The sequence below is a fragment of the Plectropomus leopardus genome, chromosome 17, assembly GCF_008729295.1.
Source record: "Plectropomus leopardus isolate mb chromosome 17, YSFRI_Pleo_2.0, whole genome shotgun sequence".
NCBI lineage: Eukaryota > Metazoa > Chordata > Actinopteri > Perciformes > Serranidae > Plectropomus > Plectropomus leopardus.
In genome coordinates this window covers 29,575,936-29,592,807 of record NC_056479.1, presented here as the reverse complement: position 1 = coordinate 29,592,807, position 16,872 = coordinate 29,575,936, and the positions used below count along the sequence as shown (strand labels likewise).

Here is a 16,872-nt window from a genome sequence, read left to right as displayed (position 1 = left end):
TCAATAAATATATAAATTAATGTAAATGTATGTAAATAAATAACTCTATAGTTAAATAAATTAATACATAAATAAATAGATTGCTTAGTCTTTACATTGAATTGATTACAACTTGGTGGCCAAAGGTCAGAGGTCACTGTGAACTTGCGTCCATTTCAGTCTTATGAATTTCTGAGGATGACCTTGAGGGAGTTTCCTCAAATTTGGCACAAACATTCTTTTGGACAAGGTTTTCGGCCATAGTTCAAGAATTCAAACACCAACGGGATAAAAATTACGAATTAATGACTTTTTTTTTTGATGACTGGTTTGCGGAGGCGCACAAGCCGAAATGCCTTCTGTTTATCCTCTGATCTCCTCCTCAGGACTCCAGGCTGAAGGAAAACTCTCCTCCACAGGTACTGAGAGAAGAAATACAGAATCATTACAGCAGAACCAGCTGTCAGCTCAGTTTAATCTGACTCAGTTCTCCTCTTTGCTGACGACTCTGTGGTTTCTGTTCAGATGACGTCAGGCTGGTGGGAGGAGCCGGTCGCTGTGCAGGAACTCTGGAGGTGAGACGGCGAGACTGGAGACCAGTGGACGGATCTTTCTGGAACCTGAAGGCAGCAGCTGTCGTCTGTGCTCAGCTGGACTGCGGCTCCGCTGTCTCCTTCAGAGACAGACATCGGTTCTCTCGCAGGTCTGTGTGGAAGATCTGGTCCAGCTGTGTTCAGTCTGGATCTGCTCTGAGAGACTGTACAAGACCAGATCACTCCTCCACTGTCCTGGATCTCACCTGCTCAGGTAAGACCATCAGTGATATCATCTAATACAGTGATTCCAAACGTATGGCCCCTGATAGGGTGCCGGGTGGCCCCCCAACCATTTTCTAATTGACAATAAAAATGAAGTGATTGACAGTGGGAATTGTTTTTGTACTTTTAGTATCCATAATGAGCCAGAGTGCAAAAAAACTTGAGCTTGTTGATCAAACAAAGAGGCAGTGGAGGATCCCCCACGCCCCCCAACAGAGGTCCTTGCTAAGACCCTAATGTCCTAAAATCCTTCTTAAATCCTACAAATGACCTTAAATCCTACAAACAACCTAAAATCCTAGAAATGTCCTCAAACCCTAGAAACATCTTAAAATCCTAAAACGAGTTTAAGTCCAAGAGGCACCTTAAAATCCTCTAAATGTCCTAAAACCCTCAAAATGATGGGGCTGCTGTGACTGGCCCCTGATCTCCTTGCAAAATTTTACAATTTGCAAAATCAGCCCCCAAGCAAAGTACATTGAGTATCCCTGTTCAGTGACATCATCTGTGACAGTGATGACATGTTTGTACTTTGTCTCGTCTCTCCAGACTCGGTCAGGCTGGTTAATGGGACCAGTCTGTGCTCAGGCAGACTGGAGGTGAAGTCCAACCGGTCTGACCAGTCTAACCAGAGGTGGTCCTCGGTGTGTGAAGCTGACTTTGACCTGCGGGATGCAGAGGTGGTCTGCAGGGAGCTCGGCTGTGGGGCTCCTTCGGTCCTCCAAGGGGCGCTCTATGGGGAAGCGGAGGCTCCGATGTGGACCAAAGAGTTCAGGTGTGAAGGCCACGAGTCTGCTCTGCTGGACTGTAGAAGCTCGGAGAGAAACACCTGCTCACCTGGCAGAGCTGCTGGACTCACCTGTTCAGGTAGAAGAGGAGCTGCAGCTCTGCGCTAATCAAACTCTCTGTCGTCTTTTACTCAGAGGTGGAGGAAGTAGTTGAAATACTTTTACCACACTATGAAAAAACAAATATGTTAAAAGTAAAAGTCCTGCATTGAAAATGTTACTTAAGTTAAAGTAAGTTAGTATAATCAGAAAATTGTACTTTAAGTATGAAAGGTAAAAGTACCCAAATCAGAAAAATCTGGAAAAAATCAGCCAAAAAAGAAATGGCAAAATAAAATATTTATTTATTAAAGTACTTGTCAAAATACCCCATTCAGAAAAATTACAAATAAACACCCAAAAAATCAAACCTAAAAAGTACAGTATTTACCTCTGAAAAGGAATGGGAAAGAAGTATAAAGGGAAATGAAAAGAAAATACTCAATCAAGAAATATCACATGAGAGGGAGTGATGTTGTGCTCGTATATCAGCGCTCATAGAATGCCTCTCGACCAATCAAATTGCTTGGTCGGAACTAACTGTTGTATAAGTAAAAAACAAACAACTGGAATTTGTACTAAAGTAAATTACTTAAGTAAATGTACTTAGTTATGGTCCAGCACTGCTTTTACTGACAATACTCTGGTTTATGTTCTAGTTAAACTCTTTATTCTTCACTGATGATACTCTGGTTTATGTTCTCGTTAAACTCTTCACTGATGACTCTGTGCTTTATGTTCTAATGAAAGTCTTTATTCTGTTCAGAGCCGGTGAGGTTGGTGGGAGGATCCAGTCGCTGTGCAGGAACGCTGGAGATCAAACAGGGAGTCTGGAGGTCAGTGAGTGACATTTACTCTCCCTGGACGCTGCAGGAAGCTGCGGTGGTCTGCAGACAGATGGACTGTGGCTCTGCCGTGTCTTTGGTGCAAAGGCCCTCCTTCAGGTCGGTGTGGAGGATCAAGCCCAGCTGTTTTCAGTCTCAAACTGCTGTGAGGGAGTGTGCATCACCAGATACTGGCCATCTCATGCTGGACCTCACCTGCTCAGGTAAGACCATCAGTGACATCATCTATGACATCATCTATGACATCAGTGGTCAGTGGTTTCTGCTGGGAGCTATCGAGACAATATCACGACAGCTCCTTCAAAGGATTTAAAGTGAATCTGACCTAAACAGTGTGTTTTCTTTAGTGTCGAATCAGCTGAAAAGAGGAGCGGTCCTCAGAGTCAGAGGCTCTACAGAAAACTGGCTGCTGTTTTCAATTACGGAGACATTTAAAATCTGCAAACTTGATTATTTCTGTGGTCATTTTCAGCTGTAACTGAAACATATATGGAGTTAAACATGCTGGAGTGACCTGTCTGACGTTTCTGACATGCGAAATTGTCGTTGATTGATTATTATGTTTGTTTTCTTATTTATGAGGGGAAAAAAAATGTAAAAAGTCTACTCAAATCCCCAGAAATCTGACATACTGGAGCTTTAAGTGGAGAGAAGCAGGGCCGTAACTAGCTACGAGGTCACCGAGGTCACTGAGGTCCAGACCTTGATAAAAATTTCAGAGGAAAAAAAAAAAGATGCCCCAGACAGCATAAACACAGACACATCAGACAGCTGCAGGTTTACAAACTCTGCCAAACCTTCTTACCGTCTGGCCTTCAGGTGTGTTTCTGTCAAGTCCTTTATTTTCGCTCTGTCCATGACAAGAGCCCTGGTGTTGTCTCACTGTTCACTCACAGTTCACTTTTGCAGTGTCTCTGAATGTCCGCTCCACTCCCACTGTCTGCCGGTGTCTCCGAATGTCCGCTTCGCTCTCATTCTTGGCCAGTGTCTTCGCCGGTGTCTCCGAATGTCCACTTCGCTCTCACTGTCTTTCGGTGTCTTCACCAGTGTCTCTGCCGGTGTCTCTGCCGGTGTCTCCGAATGTCCACTTCGCTCTCACTGTCTTCCGGTGTCTTCACCAGTGTCTCTGCCGGTGTCTCTGCCGGTGTCTCTGAATGTCCGCTCCGCTCTCATTCTCCGGCAGGGTCCGCTGAGAAGTTGACTTGTCTCTGGAAGCTCTAAACCTCCCTGTCTGTCTCTCTGTCTGTGTTTACAGACCTGCTCCATCAGCCCATCATCTCTGCATCCTCCTCCATGGACGGGCTCTCTGGGGTCTCCAGGGTCTCAGGGGTCTCCGGGGTCTCCCAGGGTCTCTGGGCTCTCTGGGGTCTCTGAGGCCCAGCCGCAGGAGTTTGAGGTGTCCAGAGGCTCCACCTTCACCATCAGCTGCTCCGTCCAGCCTCAGTACCTCGGAGGCTCCTTCCTGCTCCGCTTCGCCTCCTCGGACTCAGCACAAAACTACACCCAGCCAGCTGTCAATCACTCTGCACACTTCCTGTTTCCTGCTGCAGAGCCCGCCCACCAAGGAAGCTACCGCTGTGTTTATGACATCCATATTTCTTCTCATGACTTTTCCTCTGAGAGCCAACCGCTCTCTGTAACCGTCTCAGGTGAGGACCGTCTCATTGTCCAGGTCACGTCCTGTAACCCAGGACGCTGGACGTTTCACCTCTGATCCCTGATCACACCTGATATCAGTCATGTGATGTTGTATGATGTGTTGTGATGTGGTATGTGTCGTGTCGTGTCGTGTCGTGTCGTGTCGTGTCATGTGATGTTGTGTGATGTCATGACTGCTCATGTGTTTCAGGATCAGATCCAACAGCTTTCATCATCAGAGCGGTCTTCCTGCTGCTGACTCTGCTGCTGGAGAACATCGTCCTGTATTTCTACTGTCAGGTACGACACGCGTCACCACTCAGGTCTGTCTACGTTAATACCTCAGTGTGTGTTTCTGAGTGTGTTTTACTGCAGTGAATAGAGGAGTGATGCAGGTGTGTGCGTGTTGTCGTGTGTCTCCAGGCCAGCAGGGGACAGGAGACGGGCAGCCGGGAGACCACGGAGCCGGATTATTCTCACCTGGGTGTTTGTGCAGCTCAGGGAGCGGAGTGACTCCTCCTCACATCCACAGGAAGTTTATGTCCCTAAAACGAGGACGGCGCTCTGATGTCACATGATATACTTTTACCTTTAAAAGCTCCAGTTTGACTCACTTCATCGTCTCTTCCTGCTCTGAACTGCACACACAACACAGGACAAGAATCAGCCAATCACAGGCCAGCAGGACCAACCGCCAAACAGGATTCACCACCTCTCACACACATAGATACACACACACACTCACACACACACACACACACACTTTCACCTGTTCACACACAAACTCGTGCAGCAGGAATGTCCACGGTCCTGTCTGTCTTCATTGATCTTCAGGTGTCTTCATTTGGTTTCAGTTGTCTCCAGGTGTCTTAAGGTATCTATAGTTGTCTCAAGGTGTTGTCAGGTTTTTTCAGGTGTCTTCTGTTGTGTGTTCAGCTGTCTCCAGATGTCTTTAGATGTCTTCAGATGTCCCTCTCAGCTGCGTCAACAGTCCGTCTGATCAGAGGAAACGTCCGACTGAGCAAACTGTTTTCATCACTTCATGGTTATTTTTTCATTTAATTCTGAGCATCACGACATAAATGTAAAATTCAAATATTTTATATTCTTTTAATATATTTTGTTCCATTAACTAATTTTAAAACAAATAAAACAGAAATTGTTTTCTTCTGTTTTTGTGTATCAGTTTATCGTAATTTTCCAGTATTTAATTTTCATTTCATATTAAAGTCTGTCTTAATGTGAATTCGATTTTATCAGATGTTTTCTCGTATTATGTTTTACAATTTTAAAAAGTTTAATATTATTTTAAAAAATACATAAGTAATAAAAATCTTAAATTCATATATATATATATATAATTATAAAGTTAAAAGCAATACAAAGAAAAACATGTTTTTTTTTAATGTTGACATTTTTTCATGTCAGTTTACATTTAAAAATATCTTTTAACTGTATTCACTTTTTATCCTTAAAGTCCTAACTTATAAAATAATAAATAAATATGAACACACGTGTTCCACTCAACATTTTAAAAACAGGCCTCTCCTCCCTCTAACTCACCTGACCACTCACCGCACCTGCTGTCATTCAGCCGCGAGTCTCCGCCCCCGGTGACGTCACGGGCCAACCTGAGTTTCAGGATTTGTGACAGAAACGCGTCGAGCGGCTGACAGAAAGGTAAGACACCGAAATCTCTCAAACTGCGCAAATTCTGTGTTCCTCACACGTGGCAGTTTGTGTTTACATTTCCATCAGACTTTTGTGGAGGTTTTTCACTGAATCTCAATTTTTACACGTTGTTAAAAAAATCTGCAATCTCAGAGTCTGTCGTCACAAAATGAAAACATCTTTATTTAAATAACCCGACGCGACAAAGCCTTTGACAGGCGGCACGCCACACCTTCTGTGTGCGGAGCCTCCGCTTGATTCAGGAAAATCATTTCTGCTGAGTAACTTTCAGACCGCGAAATCACGGCTGAACTCTGACCTGCAGCTGAGACTCAAAACAGCTTTATTTGTTCAGCACATTTCTGAGCAAACGGGTTTGATTTCATTTAAAAACATGGAAAAAAAAGGCAAATGTGCATTTTGGCAAGAAATTACAAAAAAAGAGCAATAAATAAATAAAAATTACAAGGAAAATGTCATGAAAAAGAGGGCAAGAAAAACATTAGACTGCTTAAATTGTAAGGAGAACGGCATGTGTATTTATTATCATTATATATTTAAAATTACATTTCAGAAATATATTTATGTATTAATTTAACACCCTTTTTATTCAATTTCCTTTTTTGTTTTTATGTTTTTTTCCCCCTCATTATCAGGAAATTTTCTTTTATTAGTTTTGTTTGGGGGTCATTTTTTTTGCAAAGTTGTCCCTTTTCTTTTTTTATGTTCCCAAAAGAAATCAGCCTGCTCAGGTCTGAAAGAGTTAATAATGATAATAATAATAATAATAATAATAATTGTAATGCACTTTATATTTTGAGTAAATCTCAAAGTGCTACATGATGAAAACATTAGCATAAAAAAAGCATAAACAAAACAATCACAGACGTTCAGACAAGAGGTGCAAAGATTAAAAGATTAATTAAAATGATTTAAAATCGAGTTTAAAAATAAGTTTGCTGACGTTGCAGGGGGAAGCAGGCGGGGTCAAAAAGGGAAAAAAGGTGTTTGTGTTTAGTGCGTTTTATCTGCAGATGTAGTATTTTTATAGTGTACTTTCACACGCTTTAAAGCAGCCGTCAGAGCTTCATCATCTTCATCGTCATCGTGTTTGGTTTTTTTTTTTTTTTTTTTACACCATGTCAGTGTGTTTGCAGAGCTGTTATTTATTATTTTATTTGATTGTTTTCAGCAAATGTTTTTTTGTTTTTAGCTGTTTAATATTGACAGTCTAACACTAACACACTGTCGATCTGTCCACATAAATAATTTGAAGACAAATTTGTCTCCGTCCAGTTTATAAAACCTCAGTAATCGACTGCACGTTTGCTGTCGTTTTTTTTGGAGGTTGAGATTATTTGAGTGTGAAATCTGCAGGATTTGAAATGAAACATAAAGACTTATTTTCGTGTGTTTGAAACGTTATCGTCACATCTCGAACGCTCACTGTTCCTGTTCACACATACTTCACATATTTCCTCTCTGCTGCACAAACTGGGTCACCGCCACTTTATCAGCCACACGTTTGCACATTCGAACACGGCTGATGTGACAGACACCGCCTGCTCATGTTGTCCTCGTGCAGGCGAGGAAAACTTTTTTTTGGATTATTTTTTATTTATTTATCTTTTAACAATTTTTGCAATTAAAAAAAGAAAATTTTCACAGGAAACATTTTTTTGGCAATTTCTTTTTCTTCAAACTTATTTGGGGTAATTTTCAAAGAAAGCATTTTGTGTGAAAACCAACCAATTTTTTCAAAAATTTGTTTAAAGGAAACATTTTGTCAAAAAAAAAAAAAAAAAAAAAAAAAATATATATATATATATATATATATATATATATATATATATATATATATATATTTTTTTTTAAATGAAGCATTTTGGCGATTTTTATTTTCTTGAAAGTTTTTTGGTGATTTAAAAAAAAATTGTTACGAATCATACCTGATGTGTAGGCTATAAAAAGCCAAACTAATAACCTCAACGTCCTCATAATTCACAAGAGTTTAATAACATTTAAAAGAGTTTATTTCAGCACCTGAACATCAGAAACAAAACTGCAGAGAATGCAGCGTTTGTTCAATGCTTGAAACTCCAGCAGTCATCAATCAAGGTGGCTCCGCCCACTCTCTACCTGTTCACACCTGGTCAGAACAGCTGATTATCAGCTGATAATCACCTGGTCAGAGACACACAGGGACCTGCACACAGGTAGACAGCAGCACCTACACCTGTCCGTCTTAACACCTGTCTGTCTTTACACCTGTCCTTCTGCACACCTGTCCATCTCTACACCTGTCCTTCCTCCTTCCTGTGTGTCCTCTCAGGTGTGTTTGGATGACTCACCTGTGGGCTGCTGGGTATTTTTGGCTCAGCCTGAGCTCAGTTTGTGTGTCAGAGTTGAGCCGTTTGAGCAGGAATGTAGTTTGACTTGGTCCTGGTCGTCTCTACCTGACACTGTCACATTTTACAGGTGAGATGCTGTGACATCACACTGTTTGTTCCACCTCTCAAATAAAAATACTCACACAGAGAAACGACAAACTGCAGCCGCGCTAAATTTTAAGATTCTTTAAAAACACTTAATGCTGCTTTACGGCGGCTTGTTTGTCTTTCAGTGAGACGCGCTGACATCATTCAGTCTCTGACGTCCGTCCAAAATAAACGTCCTGAAATCACCTCAGAAATCAGAGAGACGTTCCTGCAGAGCTCACCTGAAACTTACGGAAGACAGAAAAGACAAAATCAAAAATAAATAAATAACTAAAAAGCAAACAATAACTGATAGAAATACAGACAAACAGTGATGAAGCGTGTCCTGTGATGTCATCCTGTGATGTCATCCTGTGATGTCATCCTGTGATGTCATCCTGTGATGTCATCCCGCAGCAGCATGGCGATGGCGGAGGCGGCGGCGGTTCCGGAGCTGTTCTCAGAGCAGGAGCTGACCTGCTCCATCTGCCTGGATCTGTTCGACAAGCCCGTCTCTCCACCCCCTGTGGACACAACTTCTGTCAGGTAAAAAAAAAAAAAAAAACACACACACACACACACACACGTACACACCTGTGCAGTAAAGGTAGATGCAGTCTAGTCTGTGATTGGTCAGTTGTTGGTGGATCTTTAGTCGGTGCAGCAGCTTTTTGTTTGCATCAGTTAGGTTAGTCCAGTGGTATCCAACCTGAGGGGCCGGGCCCTCCAGAGGGCCACCAGAGGTCACTGGGCACTGAAGAAGAAGAAGAAGAGACTTTTTTGTCGTTATACAAAGTGCATTGAAACTTTAGGTGGCGTCTCTGAAGAAGCAGCACCTGCAGAGCTGCAGAGCAGCCATGCAGCGTTGTGGCTTTCTGGACATTTTTCTGTAGTTTTATTTCTAATTTAGTAAGGAATAAATTTTCAGGTAATTTTGGAGTCATTTCTTTGTCTCCTTTGACTAATTTCTCACAGTTTTGGTTTCATTTCTCGCCAAGTTGCTCAGGACATTTTTCAGCGTGTTTTTGAAAGAAATCAAAACAATCTGATCTCGGTTTCAAAGAGTTAAACTCTGATTTTTGTTCCTCTTTCAGTGAAACTTCTTGTGTTTTTATGTCCACTCCTGTCTCACGTCCTCCTCCTTCTTCTTCTGTGGTGTGTTTGCAGGCATGTATTGGCGGTTACTGGGCGTCCAGTTCCGTGTGCACGTGTCCTCTCTGTAAACGCCAGTTTGATGAACGTCCTCAGCTCAGCGTCAACAAAGTCTTCGCTCTCATCGCAGACAAATACAAAGTGGCTCGTTATGGCGCTGCAGGGTTACCGGTCAGGGACGGACCGCTGGAGATGACGGGCGCTGTGGCAACGAACGCTGCAGATGGCGGCGGCACTAACCCATTTGTGACGGCGTCCAGTGAGGAGGTGGTGTGGTGTGACGTGTGCACGGGCGTTAAAAAGCCCGCCGTCAGCTCCTGTCTCACCTGCACCGCCTCCTACTGCACTGAGCACGTGCAGCCGCACCAGACCACGCCCTTCTATGCCAAACACCCACTGATGGACCCCTTGGAGGCCCTCAGGGGCCGCACCTGCCAGACACACCGCCTGCCTGCTGGAGGTGAGCAGAAACACACTCTGACTGCAGCTTCCTGTCTCTGAGCGAGCTGACGAGAAATATGAACCGATTCTAAAAGAAACAGAAATCTGATGACGTTTCTGAAGCTGATTGACATCATTTTTTTAGAAGAAAACAATAAAAGCAAAAAAATCATAATTTTCAGTCTCCTCCATGCTCAGGTGAGTGTAGCTGCTGACAGTCTGGGATCTGTCAGTGTGTGAGTGCAGCTGCTGACAGTCTGGGATATGTCAGTGTGTGAGTGTAGCTGCTGACAGTCTGGGATATGTCAGTGATCAGCAGCTACATTGACTGTGACAGGTCACCTAGTGGAAATAGCATGTATTTCCTCCATATGCCAAATATGGTCAAAATGACCTCATCAGGTGGAAAATAGTCAAAATGACAAATTCAGAGTCAAAAGCCCAGAATGACACCCAGAAATAATACAAGTCCTGTTTTTCTGCTCTGATGGCTGTGGGATCAAAAATGTCAGTTTGAATGGGTTTCAATGGAGCATTTTTGGACCTGAACAGTCTGAATGTAACTATTTAGTTTCCACAGTGTATTTTAGACTTATTGTAGGAGCTGAGCTGCAAATTCACTGATTACACTCAAATACACAATCTGGACTACATTTAGGACACATGCAGCAACACAGACAAAAAAAATCAAAAAATGAAGAATGAAAAGAGCGTAATATACAACAAACACTCCCTAAGGATTAATAACAAACAGTCCCTAAGGGGTTAAACGTCATAGTGAGAACATCAGTGTGTTTTTTCCTCCTGAGATGGAGCTCAGAACAGACCTGCCTCTTTCGACGTTGCTGTTGGCTCTTTTTCAGTTTAACCCTTTAAAACCTGGATCGACAGGAATAGTGGCATTGACCAACTTGGCAAGAAAAGCTCACAAATTGCAAGAAATTTGTGGGAAATTGTGACAAGAAAATGACCTAAAAATTTGTTTTAAAAAAGAAGAGAGAAAAAAGGGGAAATCCACCTGATGAAACGATGTTACAGCTGCTCATGTGTTCATCTGTGCAGGTTTACTGTCGGACATGTCAGCGCTGCATCTGTGCCATCTGCGTCCTGGAGGAACATCGGACTCACAAAACCGTCTCGGTGCAGACGGAGAGACTCGGCAAACAGGTAGAGACACGCAGCATGGGTTTATTAAAGACGTGGATGAAGAGACTCGGTGAGCGAGTGTTTTTCTTTTTTCACCTGTGTGTTCAGAAACAAGTGGCGAGGACGGAGCAGGAGATCCTGAACCGGATCAAAGAGAAGGAGATCCATGTGATGGGGCTCAAGAGGAGGCTGGAGGGAGTCAAGGTGACGTTCCTCCTCTTTTTATTCTTTTCCTCAGTGTTTTCATTATTCTTCAGTGGAAATGTATCTTCCCATGCATAAAAGTAAACCAAACTTTGCACATCGGTCCAGTCTCATTCTGAACTTCCTCCGCTGCAAACACAAAACAGCAGTCCTGATGGTGGCCTGAGGTTGGGAGTTTGAGCCTGAGCTGTTCATTTTCTTCCAAATCATCTGCTGCTAAAAACGTCCCGACAAACTGCTGCACAGCAGATATCGTCATCTTTAGCTCTTTATTTAAAACATGGATAAATCAGACTGTTGGGGGACAAAACTCTTCCTTCATCCACAACTTTCATCTGTTTAACTATTTCAGCTCTCCATCTGTTCACGCTGTTGAGTTTCCTCCTGGAATTTAGCATCATGTTAAACTCCCTCAGATGATAAAAGATTTAATAACAATAATCGTTTTGATTCTCAGAGCTATGCAGACGGCGAGCGCGGCGAGGTGGAACGCCTTCTGGACGAAGTGTCCGCCGCGTTGGACAGGATCCGGTCTCAGGTGGTGGGCGGGATCCAGAACCAGCTGGATGCCGTGATGTCGAAGGGGGAGGGGCTGGTGAGCCGTCTGGAGACGGAGCTTAGCCAGCTGATGGACAGGAGAGCCACGCTTGAGGTCCAGGCCATCAGTCAGGACCACATCGGCTTCCTGCAGGTGAGACGGGTCCTCATCATGGACCATCACCTGGTGGGGATGACGAGTCTGTCTGCTCACCCTCTCTCCCCCCTCTCGGTCTCCTCCTCAGAGTTTCGAGGAGGCCACAGCTCCTCTGGAGGAGGAGCAGCAGGACGAGGTGGACGAGGACTCCGAGTTCTCGCTGCACTTCCAGCTAGGGGACGTGAAGAGCTCTCTGTCTGAGGTCAAGGACAAGATGGACGACATTAGGATGGTGGAGATCCAGCCCCGGGGGTCCAGGGGGTCCGGTGGGTCACACACATGCACACACAGTTCAATATGTGACTGATGAATCAAAGACGCCCGGTTTGTCTCCCCGTCTCACAGACACACTAAATCAACTGACGGCCCGCGGGCCACATCCGGCCCTGAAAAGCTTTCCATTCGCCCACTGAATATTAATTCATTCAGAAAATGTGAATGCAGCACACCATTTATGATATCTATGAATAATTTTATTAGGATAATAACCCAAATATGTGAGTTTGACCCGAAGGTACTAAAGATGTCCGAAATCCATCTGTCAGCTTATTATTGGTGATACTGATGTGGCGGCTTTTGGTTAGCTTAGCCTGCGGAAAAAATGTCAAAATTTCAAAAGTTAAAAGTGACAAAGCAGCATCCTGAAATTATCAATACCTCACAGAAACAGTAGTTCTCTCTCAAAAACACGTCATCTTGCTGCTGCACCGATCTCGCTGCTGTACCAACTGACCTCGCTGCGTCTTAGATCTCTCTGCTGCACTGACCACGCTGCTGTACCTACCTTGCTGCGGCACTGATGTCACTGTGGTACTGACCTAGTTGCGACACTGACATCACTGCAGTGCTGACTTTGCTGCGGCACTGACCTCGCTGTGGTTATGACTTTGCTGTGGTGCTGACTTCGCTGCGGCACTGACCTTGCTGTAGTACTGACTTTGCTGCGGCACTGACTTTGCTGCGGCACTGACCTTGCTGTGGTACTGACTTTGCTGCGGTACTGACTTTGCTGCAGCACTGACCTCACTGTGGTACTGACTTTCTGTGGTACTGACTCTGCTGCGGCACTGACCTCGCTGTGGTACTGACTTTGCTGCGGCACTGACCTCGCTGTGGTAATGACTTTGCTGTGGTACTGACTTTGCTGTGGTACTGACTTTGCTGCTGCACTGACCTTGCTGTGGTACTGACTTTGCTGTGGTACTGACTTTGCTGCGGCACTGACCTCGCTGTGGTACTGACTTGCTGCGGTACTGACTTTGCTGCGGCACTGACCTTGCTGTGGTACTGACTTTACTGCGGCACTGACCTCGCTGTGGTACTGACTTTGCTGCGGCACTGACCTCGCTGTGGTAATGACTTTGCTGCGGTACTGACTTTGCTGCGGCACTGACCTCGCTGTGGTACTGACTTCACTGCAGTACTGACCTTGCTGCGGTACTGACCTGGTGTGTTGTGTTTCAGTGTCGTCAGGTGACCTGATGGTGGCAGAGAGCATGCTCAGTCTGAGAGGAAGCACGGCCAGCCTGAGGAAGAGTCAGTGGTCTCTGAGAGGTGACTGATGAGCTGTCACATGACAGCAGCGCTGCTTCATTCTGTATCTGCAGCTCTGTTATAAACACATCTGACTCTGGACCAGCTGACTGCTCACAGACTGATCAATATGATCAGTGTGTCTGCAGCAGCGAGGGCTTTTAATGTGAAAGAATGACTGACTGTGGTTTCCTGTCTCCCCTCAGACATGAAGAAGATGAAGCCGGTCTCAGGCACGTCCTTCAGTCAATAATGTTGTGTAATGTTTAATATATAAACATTTTATATGTATGTTTTTATATGTGAACAGTCTGAAATTTTAATCAGCTTGATGTCATTAACAGGACACAAAAAGGCTCGAGTCTACACGGGTGAGTGTTTCACTGGGTTTTCATTATTGTATACTTTTATTATTATGAATTACTCATTATAGATTATAACTATAGTTTGTTTTTACAAATTGTCATTATAGATTTTTACTATACACAATTTGTTATAGATTTTAGCTATAGGTTGTCATGTAGATTATTAATCAGACTATTTCTATTACTATAGATTATTCATTAGGATAGACTTTTATAATAGATTAATTTTTACTATAGATTCTTGCTATATATTTAACTACAGATTATTACTATGGATTATAACTATAGATTGTTTTTACATTATTATATAGATTCTTACTATAGAGCCTTATTAAAGAAGATTTATAACTGAGGCTCTGATTATAAATTATTACTATTGACAATTTATTATTGTAGATTATTATTAATGATTAATTATAATTAGCATGTCCCCGTTGTCTCCAGAGGACGTGACGTTGAACCCGGTGACGGCGTACCCGTTCCTCATCCTGTCTGAGGACAGGAAGCAGCTGAAGCGTGGCGAGAAGCTGCAGTTCTACAGAAACAGCCAGCAGCGCTTCGACGTCTGGTCCTGCGTCCTCGCCAAGGAGAGCTTCAGCACCGGACGCCACTACTGGGAGGTGAGCCGGGCAACTGGGAACACTGGTCCAGATCCACTGTTCTCTGTGTCCACTTGTGTCCTCTGTGTCCATCTGTGTCCACTTATGTCCTCTGTGTCCACCTGTGTCCATTTGTGTCCACCGATGTCCTGTGTGTGTACCTGTGGCAGGTGTCTGTCGGTGAGAGTAAGGACTGGAAACTGGGCGTGGTCACTGAGTCAGCGCCCAGGAAAGGCCTGTTTGACATGAGTCCCTCTAACGGATACTACGCCATCTGGTGGAGCGGCAGCCAGATGAGAGCGCTCACCACACCCCCCCTCACCAAGGTACACACGCTTTATATTAAATAGTTTATATATATATATATATTTTTTTTTTATTTATATGTCATATTAAGGTTTGTTACGTAACGTGACCGTACCTTACTTTACCTTACATCACGTTATGTTACGTTACGTGACTGTACTTTACATTACGTATCTTACATTACGTTACGTTACACCACGTTACGCCACGTTACGTTACCTTATCTTACCTTATGTCACGTGACCTTACCTTACCTTATGTTACATTATGTTACGTTACGTTAGCTCACCTTACATTACCTTATTATACCTTATGTTATGTTACCTTTACATTACATTACCTTACGTTAACCTTACCTTACCTTATATAATCAGAAAGTTGCGTCTAATCATTTTTACTTTTACTAAATATATATTTATTTATATGTCTTTGACTTAAAAATTGAAATTGAAAAATTACATTTATCTTGAAATTGGACTTTTTGACTTGTGTAATTGTGACTTTAAAGTTCATATAGACTTTGTATCTTATAATTTTAATTAAAAGTGATAATTCATTCATTCACTTTAATCACTTAAAATTAGTCACAGAAAAAGGCATAATGTTGAACTACTGAAACATTTCTAAATTAAACGTTAACATATGTAACTTTAATAATTTTTTTCCCCCCAAATATAAGACTTTGAATGTTTATAAGATTTAATTTTTTTTCTTTTTCTGGCATGAATGGTCTTCTGTAGCTCACAGGTACATAATTCTGCTGTTTAAGGATCAGAATCAAAACACATATTTCCGATGTAAACAAACGTGAAACTCAGGTTTCCTTGTCGTCTGACGTTAGTCGACATCCAGAGGAACAGTAATAAATCTGTGTCGGGCTGTGCAGGTGAAGACTCCTGCGAAGCTGCGTCAGGTGGGCGTCTTCCTGGACGTGGAGGAGGGTCAGGTGTCCTTTTATAACGTCAAGTCGGGCTCAGAGATCTACAGCTTCACCGGATCCTCCGAGTTCACCGAGAGGATGTTTCCTCTGCTGGGGACGGGAGACAAAGAGGTCCCCCTCGTCCTCATGACCACACAGCACCAACTGGCATGAGGGACCAAGGACGGGACCAGAGGGGGACACAGGCCGAGACACGGGGGTCCACATCTGAGAATAATAGAGTGGACAGAGACGGATGTTGGAGGACGTGGAGATGTCCAGCGGGACAGAAACTGAATCTGAGCGGAGACCAAACAGGTTCCAGTTTCACAGACGAGGAAACAAATGGCGCTGCATCGCTGTGACAAAACAAATGTTTACTTAGTTTATCGTTACAAAGAGTTTAATCGTAAAACAAATCAAAATATCTATAATCAATAACTAAATAAAGAAAAGTATACATATAACAGAGTGAACTTTGTGTAATAATAAATCTTTAAAACTCATAAAACACAAAAATTGTCATCATAATAACAGACATTTATTTTAGGGTTGACTTTGTATTTAATGTCACTTTTAATAACAGTGGAGTTGACTCCGCCCCCTCACCTGTCAGCCAGTGGTGATGATTCGCTGATGTCTCACCTGTATGAGCAAATCTGTAACAAAAACAGCAATAATAAAAATAAAGACAAACGTCACAGATGTTTGTGCCTCGATTTAATGGTTGTGGACTGAAAAGAAATAAAAACTACATTTTCCTTTAACCTTCAATCCATTAAATATTAAATATTTATGTGCAAGATCATTTTATTTAATTCTGCAGTTTTATCAGGTGTTTTTTTAAAATTCAGTTTGAAAAAGAAAATATTTGTATTTTTGCAGTTCATGACACAATGCTTTTTTGAATTTATTTAAATGATTTAAATTTAACAGCTTTTTCATAATATTGTTAATACTTGTTGAAAAAAGTTTTTCCTGCAGTTAGAAAAAAATGTTTATAAAGATAATCTTGCTCGGTCAGTGTGGTTGCTGGCTGTAGTGTAGCGCCTCCCGCTGGTTATATTTATCAGCAAGGGACATGTTTTAAGGATATTTAATATTATATTAAATGTATATTTATAACAACACCAACTGCTAATTTATGTGTAATAATTTATGTGTAATAATCAGATTTATTAGTCTTTTCTTCTTCCTGACGCTGGGCCTTTGTCCCATTCGCTCTGTGGTTGTTTAATCTGCAGGCTTTTTAGCAGCG

The 16,872-nt window shown here is 42.7% G+C and overlaps 1 protein-coding gene across 1 annotated transcript; it reads left to right on the top strand.

The window, feature by feature from the left end:
• The first annotated feature begins 5,062 nt into the window (after positions 1 to 5,062).
• LOC121956916 (E3 ubiquitin-protein ligase TRIM39-like) lies at positions 5,063 to 16,315 on the top strand. Its single transcript, XM_042505355.1, is given in 15 exon segments — positions 5,063 to 5,152; positions 5,649 to 5,787; positions 8,673 to 8,769; positions 8,772 to 8,801; positions 9,423 to 9,860; positions 10,911 to 11,015; positions 11,103 to 11,198; positions 11,656 to 11,889; positions 11,981 to 12,158; positions 13,357 to 13,446; positions 13,632 to 13,658; positions 13,770 to 13,796; positions 14,235 to 14,410; positions 14,560 to 14,715; positions 15,582 to 16,315. Coding segments are annotated over 13 exon segments (1,857 nt in total). The 5' UTR covers positions 5,063 to 5,152; positions 5,649 to 5,787; positions 8,673 to 8,676; the 3' UTR covers positions 15,789 to 16,315.
• Positions 16,316 to 16,872: the final 557 nt, after the last annotated feature.